At 56.6% G+C, this 18,947-nt stretch overlaps 1 protein-coding gene across 8 annotated transcripts in view; it reads left to right on the top strand.

The window, feature by feature from the left end:
• KCNT1 (potassium sodium-activated channel subfamily T member 1) overlaps nt 1-18,947 on the top strand; it is a 231,694-nt gene that overhangs the window by 4,723 nt on the left and 208,024 nt on the right. For 2 of the 8 annotated variants that reach the window (XM_075905517.1, XM_075905518.1), the window contains exon 1: nt 4,429-4,605. The exons of 2 other annotated variants lie outside the window; for them this stretch is intronic. Coding sequence is in view for 4 of the 6 variants with exons in the window: in XM_075905511.1 (XP_075761626.1) it covers nt 14,770-14,882 (113 nt within the window). In the remaining 2 variants the exon portion in view is untranslated. Of the gene's footprint in view, nt 1-4,428; nt 4,606-14,311; nt 14,883-18,947 lie in introns of those variants that run through there. 4 more of the 8 variants (XM_075905511.1, XM_075905512.1, XM_075905513.1 and 1 more) reach the window with 3 other exon arrangements.

Consider the following 18,947-nt stretch of genomic DNA (forward strand, 5'->3'; position numbering starts at 1 on the left):
GAATGAATGTCCTGTCGAATCACACAGGAAGTTCAGAAACAGACGGTGTAGACATAAGGCTGGCAAACACCTGCGAAATGGCTTCGTTACCCCTGGAACGGCCCTTTCCCAGGGTCAGGGTTTTGCTCATGGCTCTTGCGGGCTTTTTCAGGTTTAAGTTTCCCAGATCTTGTCTGGAGGAAGAAGAAGGGGGACAGGAAGAGGCGGCCATGCAGACCAGCTGGTGTCCCATATGCTGGGCGCCTTACGCAGCTGCAGTGTCTGCGTACGGGTAAGAGAACAGCAGCTGTTAAAATCCATGGAGGGAGGAAGAGGCAGCTTTTTTGCCAAAGATTTCACGTGCCAGGTTTCGGTGTGACGCAGTTTCTCTGTCAAGGTGTAAGGTGGTGGAAGGCGGGGGTGGAAGGAAAGGTAAATCCCATTTGACGTTGGCACCGTTAGAAGGGGTGACTCTGCGTGCGTAGTCGTAAATATGTTCGCTGGAATGGAGGCGTGTTCTAGGCGCATTTTACCGTTTCCTCTTAGATCCATTCTGGGCTCGTTGATACAGGTGGGACCTCCCTGGTCCAGCAGGGACCTGACTGGTCCTGAAACAAGGGAGTTTGCTGGACCAGGGGAGGTAAATTCCGTCCCCACCCCCCACCTTCCCGGCTCTGCTCCTGGCCCAGCTACCATCGCCCCCCTGGCTGCCACCCCCTGGACTAGCCACTGCTGCCTGCCCTGGACAGGATCCTGTCCCTGGTGCCCACCTGGCCAGGATCCCGGTCCCGGCAGGCCTTCCAGCTGCCGGTCTTCCAGCCAGCAGGGATCTATGGCCCTGGTACACTCATGGTCTGGCAGGACCACAGATATTGCTGGAGTCGAGTCCCAGTTTTTAGAGATTCAACCTGTACAAGTGTTTTCTAGCATTGCTATTCAAACTGTCACGTGCTCATCGGGTGACAGGTTAATTAGGCAGATTAAGCATGCATATAAAGCCATTCTAATTGGACAAGAAGTCTGGAGGTGGTGCGCCTCCCGGTTTATCAGAGAGTTCTTTATATCCACATCTGCTTCTAACAAAAGCCAGGAAGATTTTCTTTCATTCCGAAAAGGTTACATTGAGGAAGAAGAAGCAGAAAACATTTAAAATAAGAAGTGAATTCACTTGCCCATCTTCACCAAAAGCCGTGTTGATTCTTCCCCCATGTATTCTGTTCATCTAGGTATCGGATCATTTTAGTCTTTCCTGCAATTCCACCAGTTTGCCTGTTGCTAAAGTTAGGTGAACCAGCTGGTAATTGCCTCTGGAGAGTTTTTTAAAAAGAGCCTTATGTTAGCTGTCCTCCAGCCCCCTGGTATAGAGGAGGCTGACTCAGGCAATAGGTTACACACCACAGTTAATAGTTTGGCATTTTCATATTTCAATGCTTTCAGAACTCTTGGGTGAACGCCATCTGGTTCCGGAGACTTATGACTGCTTAATTCAGTGGTTTTCGGTCAGGGGCATGTGTACCCTTGGGGGTACTCGCTGATCTTTCAGGGGGGACATCAACTCCTCTAGGTAACCGTCTAGTTTTATAACCGATGACGTAAAAACCGCCCGCGAAGTCAGTGCCAACTAAAATTCCACACTGATTTGTTTATGCTGCTCGACATGCTACACACTGAGACGTCAGTCCAATGTTTATATTCCGAATGATTGATTTTATATGATGAAAATGAGAGCGCCAGCCATTTGTCAGGAATGGGGTTGCTGGGACACTTTGATTTTGCAAGTTTGTAAGTGCAGTGGCACTCAGGGATACGCAAGACAAACCAGCCTCTTGAAATCGGAGACCCCAGTCTGGGGAGTTTGAGAGTCACTGGTTTCACTGATCAGTTTGTTCCCAAACCGCCTCCCTGACACCCATTCCTCAGATGTGTCATCTGAAAAGAACGGTTCAGCTGAGAGACCCTCCTCCCCCATCCTGGGCAGTGAAGACGGATGCAGAAAAATGCATTTGCATCTCTGCAGCCGCCTTGCGTTCCTGGAGTGCTTGTTTTGCCCTGCTGTCGTCCTGGGGTCCCACAGATCGTTTGGCTGGCTTCCTGCTTCTGATGCATTTACGAAAACTAACAGCAGGGTTTTTCTTTCGGTTTGTTTTTTATTTTTGTTTATTGCTTCTTGCCCTTTAAATTCCTTTTTGCCGGCCTCGTTATACTTCAGCTCTCGGCATGCCTGCTTTTATGTTCCTTTGTTTTCCTTGCTAGGATTTCATTGCCAATGCCTGAAGAATGCCTTTTTGCCTCCGATTGCCTCTTTTAGCCTGCTATTTAGCCATGGTGGTGTTTATTTGGGGGGTTTATAGGGGGACTCCTTGTGTTTTCCCCTTGGGATACATATTGGCTGTGTCGAAACTGGCAAGTTTTTCCGCAAAAGCAGCTGCTTTTGCGGAAAAACTTGCCAGTTGTCTACACTGGCCGCTTGAATTTCCGCATGATTGATTTTGACGATCTCATGTAAGAAATCAAAAGACAGGACTATGTAGCACTTTAAAGACTAACAAGATGGTTTATTAGATGATGAGCTTTCGTGGGCCAGACCCAATTCCTCAGATCAAATAGTGGAAGAAAATAGTCACAACCATATATACCAAAGGATACAATTAAAAAAAATGAACACATATGAAAAGCACAAATCAAATTTCAGAACAGAAGGGGGATGGGCGGGGGGGGGGGGGGAGGTAAATGTCTGCCTAATAAACCATCTTGTTAGTCTTTAAAGTGCTACATAGTCCTGTTTTTTGTTCAGCTACACCAGACTAACACGGCTCCATCTCTATCACTATGTAAGAAATCAGTGCTTCTTGCGGAAATACGATGCTGCTCCCGTTTGGGCAAAAGTCCTTTTGGGCAAAAGCTTCTGCGCAAAAGGGCCAGTGTAGACGGCTCAGATTTGTTTTCCGCAAAAAATCCTTGATTGCGAAAATGGCGATCGGGGCTTTTTTGCGCAAAAGCGCGTCTAGATTGGCACGGACGCTTTTCCGCAAATGCTTTTAATGGACAACTTTTCCGTTAACAGCATTTGCGGAAAATCCTGCCAGTCTAGACGCAGCCATTGAGTTTGAGCCTCTATTCTGGCATTTTAAAATAGGCGCCATGCAGCTTATAGGAGCCCCTGTCATGGGCTAGGGCCACCTGGTGTTAGGTGCTGCGCAAACACACCATCCAAAGAGGGCCCTGCCTCCAGGGCTTACCTGGCTGCCTTTCAGAGGGCCTTTGGGTGCGCTGTCCCTGTCTCGCAATGAGCTTGTCTGCCGTGGTGGCCGGACTGCATACAGGGGAAGGGAAGACAGAAGATGTTTTAGGAGCAGACGGAAGCCCCCTGGCCTAGCATACCAGGGTTGTGGGTATCTCTTAAGTTCCCCTGTGTAAACACTCCTGGGTATTTGTGTACAGAGGTCAAACGCTAGCAGGGCTCTTCTCCCCCCCGCCTCCTTATTTACACCGGTGCCGGCACTAGGGATGTGGGGGTGCTGGCTGCTGCCCCTCACACTGGGGGCTCTGCTGCCTTCCTCATGCGTCAGGGCCCAGCTGCTGTCTCCGCGCCGGCTGGCTTTGCTGCTGCTTCTGTGCGCCAGGGGATTCAGCTGCTAGCCCTGCCCTGGGGTCCCGGTTGCCAGCTCTGTGTGCTGGGCTTTGCTCAGTCTCAGCTGGGGGGCAGGCCTGGATTTCAGCCCCCCCTCTTAAAAATGCCCCCTTCCCTGCTTATTTGCGGAACAGCAAGGAGATGCTGCTTTGTGCTCCCCTGGGCTCTCTAAATGACCTAGCTGCATGGCAGAGGGAGACCAGGAATGCTGTGTCTTCTCCCGCCCTTATCTAGCTAAGCCAGGTCATCCTGGGTCCACCGACATGGACTTTGGTTTTGCCAGCCCCATTGAGCTCCACAGCCGGTCTCAGCCCAAACTCTTCCCTGCTGCCTTGAAACGTGGGGGGAGGGGGGGGGGGACACGAGTGAGGGGATCAGTCAATCTTTCCCCCCACCCTGCCTGTCTCAGCTGCGGTCTTGCATGCCGCCTTGTGTGTCCTTCCCGCTGGTTTGGTTCCTGTTTGCGCCCCGGTAATGGGAGGAGACGCCCGTGGTGCTGCAATGCTTCCCAGGGGATTCCTTCGGTGAGAAACCGAGGCGTTCATCGTGAGCGTGCTTGTACATTGTCAATGCTGTCCTGCCCGTGAAACCCGGCTCCGCAGTTCTGGGCCCCCTGGGGGATACATAACCTACTTTTCGCCTTCCTGCCTCGTGGGAAACGTTTATACAGAGAGGCAGCCAGCCAGCCCTGCGCTCCTCGAGGCTGGAAACGCTCCTCTCTTTCTTGCCCATGTAAGGCACTCGGGGAAGCCGTGCCAAGGAGCGAGCTGCCCTAAGGAAGGGTTCGCCCAAAAATAACCTGCACCATTAGAGACCCAGGGAGCGTGGCCGACTCTCACCGCCGGAGAGCTGGCTTTCCTCTGTTCCATCTCCCGGTGCACAGGGGTTATTTCGGAAGCAAGAGGTGGAACAAGACGCTGCCGGTGACGGGTGGTGATGCCAAGGCGGTTTCAGCAGGAGGAGCTGTTGAGGAAAGTCGTCTCTTTGCATTAGACGTATGTGGGTTTTTTTCATGTCTCCTCCCATTTTTGTAGCCTCCCGTGCTGAAGATGCGTCCCGAAGAGTTGGCTGGGAACACTGGCTGTTCCTACTTACGCGTCGTGTAGAACGGCGCGTACAGGGCCGGCCTTACCAGGAGGCGAACTGAGGCGGCCACTTCAGGTGCCAGACTGTGCGGGGCAGGGGCACCACTAGGACCCAGAGTGCAGAAAATTGTGTCTGCTGCTGGTGCCTGTGTATTCTCTCTGCTCTAGGTGCACAGAGCTGGGGAGGAAGGAGGGCACAAGAGACATCACAGGCAGGCAGGAGAAAAGGGGACATGGGGGCGTCATTTGAGCTCCCCGCCTCAGGTGCCAAAATGTGGTGGGCTCTATACACCGGCCCTGGGTGTGTAGCCAAGCAGGATAGAACTGGGCTGGGTTAGAGACTGACAGTAGCTCGGAGAGCAGGAATTGCTGGCGGCCGTGCGGATTGAGTCCCAGCGGAGAGTTCGGTCCCAGAGCAGGCAGGAGAGAGGTGTCCCTGTCGGAATCCCTGCAGCGGGACCTCTGGGAACGGTGCGACCGGTGGCCACCGGCTTTGCTCCCCCAGAGGCACCGCCGAAGACGAGAGCCCCCAGGACTGCCGGCTGGAGGCGCCAGGGTGGCGATTCTGCCCCTGACAGTGCTGTGTCAAAGCCCTGAGCGTTAAGTGGGACGCGGCAGCGTTCGTGCAGGTTCATGCATGCGTGTAAGTGAAGGAGAGTTTTCAGTGTCCCTTGTCCCTCTGCAGTGGTGTCTGGGCTGTTCAGGGAGGTATAGGTATCCCTAGGAAGCCAGCCTGCTTCTGTGGAGGGGCTGCTGCTGGCGGTGGTGCTGCCTTCCGGGCTGGGCAGTGCCACCAGCCACTAGAGTGGGGTGGCTGCTGGTAGGGAGCCCAGCTCGGAAGGCAGATCCACCGCCAGCAGCAGCATGTCACAGCCTGGGAAATCCGGTCTTCGTTGTGCTTTTCCCCTAGAGGGGATCGTGTCTAGGGGGGAAACCAGCGTTTCTCAGAGCGGGTCCTGACCCAAAAGGGAGCTGTGCTGGCGTCGCGAGGTTATTGGGGGGGGGGGGGGCTTGGTGTTGTCACCCTTATCTCTGTGCTGCTTTCGGAGCTGGGCAGCTGGAGGCCAAACACCCAGCTCGGAAGGCAGCTCCCTGCCAGTACCATACCCTGCCACCCTTACATCTGCGTTGCTGCCTTCCGGGCTGGGTGGCAGGAGAGGGGCAGCAGCGGACTGAGGCCCAGCTCTGCCAGCAGCAGCACAGAAGTCAAGTCACACGTCCGGGGATGCGCTGCAGCTGGTCTTGCACGGACACCTGCGAATGGCGTATGGATAGTTTGGATCGAGGCCTGCTCAGTGGGGTTTGTGTTCCATGTTCAGGGTGGGACAAAGTTCTTTTGGCAGCACTTGCACTGAAGTAAACCCCGTTACGACGTAGTAACGACAGGTTGCACCTCTATAAACCGGAACACTCTTGTCCAGCTTCCAGACCTCAGATGTTCCAGGATCAGAGAATCCCAGTGCACTGCAGCAGGCGGGGGGCTATGAGCCTGCCATGCTGTGGGGTGTATAGGGGCAATATGTAGCCCAACTGGGCTATGGGGGGAGGAAGGGTGCCAGTGCTTGGCTCAGCTGGGGGGGAGCCAGGAAGCCTAGGGGGGCAGAAATTACCTCCCCGGCTCTGGCAAAATCCCTCATCTGGGACCAATCATGCCCCAAGGGTGCCAAAATTGGGAGGTCCATCCGGTAGCTATTCCAGGATGAACTACCTCCTTGCACCTTTAGTTAAAAAACAAAGGGCGATTTGTCAGCGTCTCTTCTCTCGGCTGGCAGTCCGGAGCTCAGTTCTTGGGATGAGATCTTGGCCTTTTCTTGCTTCAGAAATGGTTGCAACAGAGGGGATTATCAGTCAAGCACGCCATAAAATCCGAAGGCCAGCCATTGCCGAAGTGTGTTTGTAAAGCCGCGATAAAGAGGATTTGAGGGGCTTTCTGCCCGAGCTGGTTTTCAGCCAGGCCGGAGACCACTTGAGCTGTCTGAGGTTGATGTTGCCGTGAGCTCTCCAGGAGGTGGAGATGTTCAGGCTGAAAACAGAATCCATCCTAACCCCGTGGGTACCTCCCTGGAATGGAACTTCTGGGGGGATGTGAACCGCATGGGTTCCCTTTGACATCTTGGCTAGAACACGGGGCTCCGGTTTGCTCTTGCAGCCGCTTCAGCAGAAGAACAGCAAAGTAGGATGCTGCCCCTTCTAGCCATCACCACTCGGAGGGTCCTATCAAATTCCTGGTGTGAAAAAAGTATCCCGTGAAATCTGGTCTTTTCTGTGTTTTTACCCTCTACTGTACAGATTCCACAGGGGAGACCGGCGTTTCTCAACTTGGGGGGCCTGACCCAAAAGGAGGTTGCTGGGGGTCACAAGGTTATTGGGGGGGGGGATATGGTATTGCCACCTGTGCTGCCTTCAGAGCTGGGCAGCTGGACAGCAGCGACTACTGGCCAGACACCCAGCTCAGAAGGCAGCGCCCTGCCAGCAGCAGCGCAGGAGTAAGGGTAGCAATACTGCAACCTCCCTACAGGAACCTTGCTACCCTCAAGTCCTTTTCGGGACAGGACCCGACCGTTACAATGCAGTTTCAGATGTAAATTGCCAAAACAATGAAATTTACAATTGTCGATATCGTATGCCATGAAATTAATCAAAGTGGACTGTGACTTGGACAGTTATACCCATAATATTTTGCACTCTTCCAATTCGCCATGTCAGTGGCCTCTTCTGGCCTTTAAGGGTTACCTCTGGATTCTTCTTGGAGCCCAGCCGTGCTGCTTTTAAATCGGCTGCTGGAGCTCCGACTGACCCATTCGGGCTTCCCCTGCAACTCCCCGGCCTTGTGTGTAGGGTAGAAGCCAGCCTCCCGCCTCTTCCCAGCTTTGTTCCTTGCGGTAAATCTCGCACACACACCTGATCCGGGAAAACACAATTCCCCCGCCCGTTTCCCTCTATTGTTCAGCTGACTCTGTGAACTTTGCTTCCCAGAACAGATGTCGCTCTGGCTCTAAAACGGAGGCATTAACTTGGTTCTCCTTGTGCCCGCCCATCCGTACATGGTGATGGAGAGAGGAGAGTTTCGTCACAGGAACGGACACTTTATGGCTATGTCCGAGTAATCCTGTGCATTGGCAGGTAGAACGGGAACCAGGTACCCCACTTGGGAAAGCAAGGGGGGGGGGATGTCAAACGTACGCTTAGTCCCAATGGGAAAAAATGACCCAAGAGACCAGGGAACTGCTTTTGGAGACGTTAGTAAACACCAGGGCCGGTCAGAACGTGTGTAAAACGGAAGGGCCAGGGGAGCCCGGCGTGGTGAGAAACGGCTCCATCGCGAGCAGGATCTGCAGCCCCCCGATCCTCTTGTGCTGGGAGGGGCAGGATAAAGGCTGACGATTGAGCCAAGCCTCCATCCGCCGCGTCTGACGTGCAAATCGCTGTTGTCTTAGGCGACCCATCTCTTCGGGGGCCGTAAATTCACGCGCGCGTGATGGGCACGGAATGTAATCTGGTGAGAGCCGTGCCCCCTCTAACAAAAGGCCTGGCAGCATTTCAGTTCCGCGCCCTGGTGAGTTTCCAAAAGAGCCGGCCAGACATAAACCGCTTCTCCGGGGTTAAAGCGGCTCTGGAGAAGAGGCGAGTGGGCGAGGCAGGTGGCAAACAGCGGCCGGTCTCGGGTGCAGGATTGTGACTCTTTTAGCATTTGCCTGCCCGAGTTTCCTCGAGGACCTGCTCTTTCTTTGTAAAACGAGCCGGGGGAAGCCTGTTGGCTGCGGTACAAACCCGACGCCGTGCTGAGAACATGCAGGCGGGCTCCACGCACCCTCCGGATCTCAAGCAGCTGGGAGCGGCCGGGCCGAGAGCCCCAGCCCTGTGCCTGGGTCAGCCTGCATTTCAGCGACTAGGCTTTCGGCTCACACACAGCAGGTTTATTTTAACACTGCGGAGGCACTGGGAGCGCCTGTGTCAGGCATTTCCTACCTGAGTTAACAACCCTGCAGCTGTGCTCTGGGATCTGAATTCCTCCAGGTAGCTGTGAACTGCCCCAAACTGCCCCATTATGCTCTATTACCTGCCTGTCGTTCTGATCCACTGTATTAGGCGCTTGCTTTGCTCTGTCATTAGCTTTCCGGGGAGGCTGGGGGGTGGAGGGTTGGCTGGTAATGTAACCGTACACTCAGGAGGGCCGGGAGTCCAGGGGCTGCATCGGGCTGGGAGGCAGGAGGCCTGGGGTCTGTTCCTAGGGTTGCCGAATGATTTCAAAAAAATACCGGACACACTTGATCTCAGATGGTGGTGGGGACCGGCCGGGAGGGGAACGGGGCTGGCTGGGAGGAGGTCGGGGGGAGCGGGGCTGGCCAGGGGAGATGGGGGCGGGGGAATGGCTGGTGGGAAACAGGGCTGGCCAGGAGGGGCTTGGGGGGAGTGGGGCCGGCCAGGGGAGATGGGGGCGGGGGAATGGCTGGTGGGAAACAGGGCTGGCCAGGAGGGGTTTGGGGGGAGTGGGACTGGCCGGGGGAGAACTGGCGGGTGGGGAGTGGGGCTGGCTAGGAGGGGATGGGGGGGGGGAGTGGGGCTGGCTGGGGGGGGAACCAGTCAGTGGGGAGCAGGGCTGGCCGGGAGGGGGTCAGGAGGAGTGGGGCTGGCCAGGGGAGAGCGGGTTGGCCAGGAGGGAATCGGGGGAGTGGGGCTGACTGGGAGGAGGTCGGGGGGAGCGGGGCTGGCCAGGGGAGATGGGGGCGGGGGAATGGCTGGCGGGAAACAGGGCTGGCTGGGGGGGAACCAGTCGGTGCGGAACGGGGCTGGCCGGGAGGGGGTCAGGAGGAGTGGGGCTGGCTGGGGGAGATCGGGGGAAGGAACCGGCCAGCGGGAAGCAGGGCTGGCCAGGAGGGGGTCGGGGAGCGGTAGGGGGAACCGGCCCGTGGGAAGTGGGGCTGGCCCAGGTGCATGGTCCTGGCGGGGCGCACAGATGAGTCCAGCCCCAGGGATTCCATCCCGCCCCCGCCCCCCTCCTCTCTCCCGCATGGCTGTGTACTGCCTGGCTCACGCAGTGTGAGCGCGTCGACCAGCCAGGCAGGATGCAACTAGTACTGATACTCCTGATAATAATAAAACGTAATTAGAAAATACCCGACAATTCTATGTCCGGTATTTTCTCAATTTGTTTCCTGGACAGGAAGCTCAAATAGCGAACTGCCCAGTTCAAAACCGGACACCTGGCAACTGGAGCTATGTCCCGGGGGACTGCTCGTCCATTGGTTCCAGGATCTCGGGGAGGGGCGTGCTTTGTGCAGCGCTCGGCATGATGGGAGATCAGTCCTGATTGGTCCCTTTAGGCAAGTACAATCCGTATAACACCTGCTGGGTGGGAAAGTTCAGCTCCACATGGCTCAGGCATTTGGCGCCGTCTCGCTAATGGAGGAAACTCAGCACCGCTCCTGCCGCCCCGCCCCCGCTGTGTTCACATAACACCACGGGCCTGGACCACAAAAGCAAAGAGGCTGAGAAGGAAAAGCTGCCACCCCGCACAACCAGGACCCCGGAACCCCAGCGGCTGGTCCCCTGCGTTAACCATTAGGCCGCTCGGACCGAGAAATGCTTCCGGGCGCGGGATGAAACAGTCGTTTACTGTGCGGGAGGCTTTTCGTAATTGCGCGTCTCCTGTTGGCTAATTGCCAGGCCCTTGGGGAGAGCCCCTTGCGTGGCAGCAGGACGGCACCCGCAGCGCCCAGTGGGGAACCGGCGCTCGGCGTGTGCTCTCGAGTTTGGATTTTCCCCTCCCAGCTCCCGTAATAGCTGCTCCCGGGCCACCTAATGCACCAGCGCTCATGTCTTTTCCCCCAAAGCATCAGTCTGGGCCCGGGAAGGGGTTTGCGGTGGTTTCTCGGGGGTGGGGGGGCATGGGCGCGCCGCAGACCCTTTGCAGAGAGGGGTGGTGCGGGCGGTGCCAAGATCTGACCTGCAAACACCCGGGAACCCGGCCAGCCCAGCACCGTGGCAAGCGCGCCTTGGAGCGAGGCGCTGCCGGGCTGTCGACCTGCAGATCTCCCGTGGTGGCATTCCCGTGCTGGAGCACCCCTGGGGAGAAACTAGAGAGCGCAGACAACCCGCCGGCAGCCGGGATCCCCCCACACCTCCCCTCCCCCTCTAGGATCCCCCCCTCTCCTCCCCTCCTCCTACAGGATCCCTCCTCCCCTCCCCCTCCAGGATCCCCCTCCAGGATCCCCCCTCCCCTCCTCCTCCAGGGTCCCCCCTCACCTCTCCTCCCCCTCCATGATTGCCCCCTCACCTCCCTTTCCCCTCCAGGATCCCCCTTCAGGATCCCCTTCTCTTCCCTTCCCCTCCCCCTTCAGGATCCCCTTCTCTTCCCCTCCCCTCCCCCTTCAGGATCCCCCCTCACCTCTCCTCCCCCTCCAGGATCTCCCCCCTTTAGGATCCCCCCTCACCTCCCCTCACCCTCCAGGATCCCCACTCACCTCCCCTCCCCCTCCAGGAGCCCCCCCTCCATGATCCCCCCCCTCCCCTCCTCCTCCAGGGTCCCCCCTCACCTCTCCTCCCCCTCCATGATTGCCCCCTCACCTCCCTTTCCCCTCCAGGAACCCCCTTCAGGATCCCCTTCTCTTCCCCTCCCCTCCCCCTTCAGGATCCCCTTCTCTTCCCCTCCCCTCCCCCTTCAGAATCCCCCCTTTAGGATCCCCCCTCACCTCCCCTCCCCCTTCAGAATCCCCCCTCACCTCCCCTCCCCCTCCAGGATCCCCCCTTTAGGATCCCCCCTCACCTCCCCTCCTCCTCCAGGATCCCCGCACACCTCCCCTTCCCTCCCCCACCCACACCTCTTGCCTGCTGACCAACTCCTCCCCTGCCCTCCCAGAGCTTCCAGAACACTGCTAACAGCTGATTGGTGGCATTTGGGCAGCTGCAGCGGGGAGGGGATGAAGCGCACTCAGGGGAGCAGGCAGAGAAGAGGCGGGGAAGGGGATGGGGCGGAGCAGGGGTTGAGGAAAGGGTGGAGTGGAGGCGGGGTTTGAGGTGGGGGGGGTGTCGAGCACCCCTTGGCTAGAGGGGACATGGGCGTCTACACCTGACACTCTCCTTTCACTGGCTGGGAGACTTGATTCCTGTCTTTCTGAAGGGCTTTGAGCTCCGGCTCTCGTGCTGCTGCGGCACGGCTGCGTGCACCCCTAGATGAAAGGGGCTGTGGGAGGCCGTTTTGTCACCAGGCGTGATGGAGCGGTCAGTGGGGAGGAAGGAGGCTTTGGGGTTCACGCACTGGGCTGGGATCTAGGCGATTCCTAGCTTCAGCAAAGATTTCTTTGGACTTGTCTGGCGAAACCCCATCAGTGCAATGGCAGTGGTGTTTAAGTACTTAGCGTGACAGGGTCAGGCCAGAGGGGTACAAGAGCATGATGGAAGAGACTGAGCTCTATTAGCCTTAATGATGGAAGAGAGGTATATTAGATTAAGCCTAGTAAGTCTGAGTAAATATCTGTTCCCAGGGTAAACTGGCAGAGGCCAGTCCAGAACCAGTGCGACCTTGTCGGAGTCCATCAGAGCAATTAAGCTCCTGGAGCTAATTAAGTGGGCTTCCAGAGTCAAGTGAGCCAAGGGTAGTTGGAACACCTGGGGCAAGTAAAGAACCAGTTGAGACTGGTTGCAAAGAGCTTCTCTGCAGTTAGCGCGGGTGGGGAGCTGCCGAGACACAAGGATTGAAATGAAATGAATGGGCAGCAGGTTTAAAACAAATAAAAGGAAGTTCTTCTTCACACAGCGCATAGTCAACCTGTGGAACTCCTTGCCAGAGGAGGTTGTGAAGGCCAGGACTGTAACAGGGTTTAAAGGAGAACTAGATAAATTAATGGAGGTTAGCCAGGATGGGTAAGGAATGGTGTCCCTAGCCTCTGTTTGTCAGAGGGTGGAGATGGATGGGAGGAGAGAGATCGCTTGATCATTACGGGTGTGTCTAGACTACAGGGGTTTGTCGACAAAAGTGGACGTTTGTCGACAAAACTATCCCTGCGTCTACGCTGCCGCTGAGTTCTGTCGAAATAATGTCGACAGAACTCAACAGTTTTGTCGACGGCGGTAAACCTCATTCTGCGAGGAATAACGCCTTTTGTCGATGGAGTTCTGTCGACAGGAGGCGTTATTGCATCTACACTGTCCTTTGCGTCTACACTGTCATGCTGACAAAGCGGCTTGCTTTGTCGCCAGAACTGGATGTCGTCTAGACGCTCTTTGTCGACTGAACTGGATGTCGTCTAGATGTATCCTACCTGTTCAGTTCTCTCCCTCCAGGGCACCTGGCATATTGGCTACTGTGGGCAGACAGGGTACTGGGTTGGATGGACCTTTGGTCTGACCCAGTCTGGCTGTTCTTATGTTCTAAGGAGCTAGAGAGGAGGCAGGAGGAGCTAGTACAAGTGGGTACTAGGAGGAAGAGCCTGTGAGAAGGAAGGTGCCTGTAACTCTGGGGTTGTGTAGCCGTCTTGCAGTTGGGGTGGGAGATATTTACTGACAGCTGCTTTGACAGGGCCCTGGGCTAAAACAGGGCCCAAGTTCCCCCCAACACCCACTTCTCTATTTCCACTCAGGAAAAAGTCTGGCTAGGCAAAGAAAGGGGTTACCCAGACCTGTCTCGTTCGGGGGTCCACCAAGGCGGTGGAGTTTGGTTTCCCTCTGTACCTCATGCTGGCCAATGATGAGGAGCTCAACAAACAGCAAGCTAATGCCCTAGGCATGGTGCCTAAATCGAGGGCTGCTATGAGCCTCTGAGGCAACCAGTCTGCCCGAAAGCACAGACCCCACCAAGTTCCAGTAGGAGCTGTGTCACGCAAGGCATCTCCTAACGGCTGCAGCAGCGCAGTAAATTACTTGATCACTCAGCCAGCTGGCCTCCATGACAGAGGCCTGCATTACTTATCCTGAGGTGAGTAATGTGCTAGGCTCAGTAGCTTTTAATATTCCATCCTAATTATGGTTCCTTAAATATTTCAAGATCTCCTCTAACAGAGAGCTGGTGGCAGCGGTAGGATCAAGGCATTGGTGGATTTCTCCGCAGCAATAGTCGTCAGGCACCCCCCCTTTCAGTCAGTGCCTTTCCATTTTTCACCCTTTTTCGTAAAAGCAAGGTTTACTAATTGGGCCGGAGGCAGGAAAGCCGCAGTTGTTTTAATTGCCCGGTGGGCAAGAAAATGTTGCCTGAGCGGGTGTTGGAATTATTTTCCCCTGCCAGCATGTAATATGTCCACGTGGCTTGCAAAGCCCTGTGCTAGGTAGTTTCTTAGTACGATAACCTAGTCAAGATACAGGACAGAACCAGGCAGCAGACTTTTTCTTCCCTGTTAAGTCTTATTTTGATGGCCACCGGTATTGGCTGCTGATGGATTGCTGGAGTGGGCGTCTTAAGTTCTGCCGAGCTGGGCCGGCGGCTCTGGCCACGCTGCCTTCATCCGAGCAGCCCTTCCAAAGACACTCCGGCATCTGCGTGGGAGGCAGCCGGCCACGGTGTGGCTCCTGGAGCTGAGCCATGTGGATTTGAAGCTTTGCACCGGGCAAATGAATTCCATATGGCCGCTGGCAGCCGGGAGCGTTCCACACAGCCGTCCGGGCACCGGCTGCAGCAGCCAGCGCTGGGTTTGACTTCGCTGTGCACTCCAGATCTGAGAGCGGTCTGAGCCCAGGCTGTCTTGGATGCTGACACTTCTGCTCCAGCCTCTGTGTTCCCTTTTCGTCTGCGCTGCGTGTCATCGCGCGCTTGCTGGGTGAGGGGAGAAGAGGTGAACTCTGGATCTCCACGGGGAAACTGGCAGGGACGAATCAATTTCTTCCTCTCCCCCCCCCAAACAGCTGCACCTGTCGTGTAAGAAAGCCCTGCCTGGCACAGGAACCAGGCAGCGGTGCAAAGAGTATGGAATGAGTCCCAGTGCTCCGGTGTGTTGTGGGACCGCTCTAGGGGGCCAGTGTTGGGGGCCAGCTCCCAGAGAAACTCGGAGCCTCCCGCCGGCTTGCAGACAGTGACAGGAGTTGCTCAGCATGCATGGAGACTGGCGTTTGCATTCTGAGCCGTGAAAGGTGAGGTGGAAGGACATGTCCCGCCAAGACCAGGACGGAGGAGGCCTCTTTGCGCCCAAAAGGACAGTCCAGAATTGCCCGTTGCATCATGATCCCTGTGGAAACAGCAACCCCAGAAAGCTGCCAAGGTCAGTGTCTTTCTAGATAATGTGCAAGAGCAGCTAAGCGATAGCTGCCCAAAGGGCACGTCCAGCTTTTACACATGGCTCTTCCATTCATGAGTTTGGGGTGTGTGTGTGTGTGTGTGGGGGGGTGTTTCCTGAGCTTCTCTGCCCCCCCCACCCCTTTCTTGTTTGGGCTGCAGCCCCCCCCGCCCCCGTCTTCTGGCATGCCTGCCCATGGCTTCATTCAGTGCCCAGAGCCTGCATGGCTGGTTTTCGAAAATGTGCATCACTGGCACAGGAGGAGAGCACTGTCTCGTTCCCAGCCTCAATGGCGAAGGAGCGTGTTTCACCCTACGCACTTGGCCCCCGAGAGACCCCCCCCCCACAGGGCCGTCACGCAAAAGGAAGGGGGAAAGCAACTGTAACCAAGTAACCATACGAGCTGTGGGAGGAGAAGCCGGGAAGGATGCTGACTTATACGTATTGTTTCAGACCTATAGAACATGAAGGGGGGGGGGGTGGAATTTCCTGAGTAGTTCGTCGTTCAACAGAGAGGCCAGGGCCAATCACGACTTTTTGAGAGCCCAGCCCCTGGAGAGCGAGGGCTCGGTGGAAAGCGAGGGATGCTGCGGAGAAGAGAGACCGAGAAGGAAGCCGCTCCAGTAAGTCCCAGACTGGCCTGGCTTTAGTGCACCAAGGCGCGTCTCTAGTGACGTGAAGAGGCGCCGGCGTTGCTCGGATTCTTTGAAAAACCAGGCCACGCGTGTGAGGATTGGCGAGTCGGTGTGACTCTGGGAGGAGGCGCTCGCAGGTTGCTGGTCCCTTGGCTGCAACACAGGTGCGCCCCACAAACACCGCATAGGATAGAGCAGGAGCATGTTGGAGATGGGGGGGGGGATTGCGATCCAGGGAGAGAATTGATTTCCACCGCGCTCGCACTGGAGTCTGACCGCGAATCACTTGAGCTCAGGCCTGTGCATTGACCGCAAGACCCAGCCTTTCCGAACGAAAGAGGTTGGGAACAAAGACCAGGCGGGGAAAGGGGATGGAGAATCCATCAGAGCGGCCTGCGTGATCGCTGGTCCCGCTGGCTTGGCCGCTGTCGGCCGGAAAAGAAAAACCTGAGGGGCCGTTTGTCGAGGGAAGACGTTGGCTGAAACGGGGGCCAAGAGCAAACCACCAGGAGAAGTCCGAGTGTGGGGAGGGCCACCACAGCGGGGGGCAGTCGGAGAAGCCATCTGGAAAGGCCTTGGCTGTGAGGGGCGATGTGAGGCCAGCAACAGGGCATCCGAGCCTTGAAAGGAGGCCCTGCCTCAGAGGTCAGCCCAGCATTTCCTTCTGAGAAGACGAAGGTGGAAGATGGGCATCGGCACTGCAAATTCAACTTTCCATGGCCCATTGAGTGAAAATGGTGTGTGTGTGTGTGTGTGTGTGTGTGAAAGTGGGGTGTGTGTGTATGAAAACGGTGTGCGTGTGTGTCTGTGTGTGAAAGCGGTGTGAGTGTGTGTGCGTGTGCACGAAAACACGGTGTGTGCGTGTGTGAAAGCACTGTGTCTGTGTGAAAGCGGTGTGTGTGTGTGTGTGTGTGTGCGTGTGAAAGCGGTGTGTGTGTGTGTGTGTGCGTGTGAAAGCGGTGTGTGCGTGTGTGTGCGTGTGAAAGCGGTGCGTGCGTGTGTGAAAGCGGTGTGTGTGTGTGTGCGTGTGTGTGAAAGCGGTGCGTGCGTGTGTGAAAGCGGTGTGTGTGTGTGTGTGCGTGCGTGTGAAAGCGGTGCGTGCGTGTGTGAAAGCGGTGTGTGTGTGTGCGTGCGTGTGAAAGCGGTGCGTGCGTGTGTGAAAGCGGTGTGTGCGTGTGCATGCGGTGCTCCTAAGAGAAGTCGGTGTGTTCTAAAGCCCGGTTTGGCCACTTTGAGAGAGCCCCCCGGGATGGTGCCTCTCCCGTGAAGGCGATGCTCTGCGTGGGGCAAGGAGAGGGCCAGGTGCCGCTGAACCCCCGAGGGGGCTGCTCCGTGCTCTCAGTAGGGCTGAGGCCTGCGCAGGCCGCTTGCCACACGTGCCGGGCAGTCTGGAGAACATGCTCCTGCCGTCGGAGGGAATTTGGACACCTGGCCCTGGAGTTTCAGCAGCTCCTGGGACCTGGGACGCCACCGGAAGGGCACTTAGTGACTGGGAAGCGACCCCCTCACACCCTACCCCACGGGGCCGTCGTCTGAGGAAGGCGCCTGTTGTGCCGAGCAGGTAAGCGCCTCGCCTGGCCGCCCGGCAAATCCAACCACAGCCGCGCTGTGTGCCGCAGACACAGACACGCGTCTGCCGTCAGCAGGGAGAGAGGCCAAGCCGTCTGGCTCCAAGCACGGACACCTCAGCTGCTCTGCCATCACTCACGCTGACTCGCCCTGTCTCTGCAGGCTACAGCCGGACATTACAGGGTGACAACAGACCCCCTCCCCCGCGCCCCAGCTTGCTCTGGCTTTCTAGCCCGCAGGGTGGAAGGAAGCCAAAGGCAGCGGTGCTGCTTTGGCCAAGGAGGGCTGGGCTGGAGGATTGAGAGAGCGTTTGAGGGGGGGCTCCCTTTCTGTGGGATGCACCCAGACTTCTTGGATGGCAGCAGGGGGAGGGGAGACGGAGCAGAACCTCTCGCCCGTGGTACCTGCTGCCCCAGGGAGATCAGGCCGGTTCAGCCCCAGTGCTGGGCGCAACATGGGCACGGTTCCTCGACGTTCCCAATCTGAATAGGATCAGTGCAGCGGGTTAGCTAGGCAGCTGCCTTGGGGTGAAGCCCAGGGCGTTATTAGAAGGAGGCGACATCCTCTGCTCCATTTGCCCCCGGTTCTTGGGGAGAGGGCCAGTCCTATGAGGCGCTTTCTGCTCCACTCGGTGTCTTGCCGGGTGGAGCCCAGAAGTGAGCAGGGTAGCCGGCGAAACGATTCACTGATCAGCAGGTGCTTCTTGATTAATGCTGCTGGCTATGCGCAACCTTCTCCCTCTGCTCCCCAATGGTTCTGCCCGGTAAATTTGTTAGTGGGCTGGCCGGCAGACCTGGCTCTGTCCCAGCTTGCACCAGGTCCCGGGAATTACCGCCCGCTGCGACTCTGCAATAACATGCATGGAGCTCCCCGATTGAGCCAGGCTGCCTGCCTGCTGGCTCCTAAATTACTTGGCATGCAGAGCCGCAGCAGGGTCGCCCGGCGCGACCTGGGGCTGAGTGCTTGCAGCGCTATCCCTTATCGACGAATCGGGTGGGTGGCCAGTGCTTTGTCGACCCCCCGCAGAGCGAATCGTACGCTTCTTACCGTCCCTAGCGGAACCCCGTGGAATCTGGCAACCCTGCATGCGGGGCAGTAGAAAACAAAATGTCTTGTGAGCCAAACGCAGCACCCGCATGGGCTGCATGTGACCCCCAGGCTGCTGGTCACCCAGCCCTGACCTAGATCAAAAATCTCCCCTGTGCCGCCCTTCTCCCCCCACCGCCAAAGAATCAGTGGCTTTTAAAATGTATTTAAAACAGCTGTCTGAGCACAGACGGGTCCTGACAGGCTCTGTGCTGCTTTGACAATAGCACCCAGCTGCATCGGACCCATTCTGATAGTGTCAAATGTGCACGGGAATTGTTCCGCAGTATCACATGGCAGCCTGGTTTTGACATTTTTTTGCTTAAGAATGGCAGCTTTCAAGTCTGTAACTGTGTGTCCAGGGAGGTGGAAGTACAAACACGGGTGGGAGAGCATGTTTCCACCCTTGAGCTACGTCTAGACTACATCCCTTTTTTTCGTAAAAGGGATGTAAATTAGACCTATCGCAATTGCTAATGAAGCAGGGATTTAAATCTCCCCCTGCTTCATTAGCATAAAAATGGCTGCCGCTTTTTGTCCGCGTGGAGCTTTGTCAGAAAAAAGCGCCAGTCTAGACGTTGATCTTGCGGAAAATAAAGCCTTTTCCGAAAGATCCCTTATTTCATAGAGGGATAAGGGATCTTTCGGAGAAGGCTTTATTTTCCGCAAGATCAGCGTCTAGACTGGCAAAGCTCCGTGTGGGGAAAAAAAGCGGCAGCCATTTTTATGCTAATGAAGCGGGGGAGATTTAAATCCCCGC

The sequence above is a fragment of the Pelodiscus sinensis genome, chromosome 22 (genome assembly GCF_049634645.1).
Source record: "Pelodiscus sinensis isolate JC-2024 chromosome 22, ASM4963464v1, whole genome shotgun sequence".
NCBI classification, from domain to species: Eukaryota; Metazoa; Chordata; order Testudines; family Trionychidae; genus Pelodiscus; species Pelodiscus sinensis.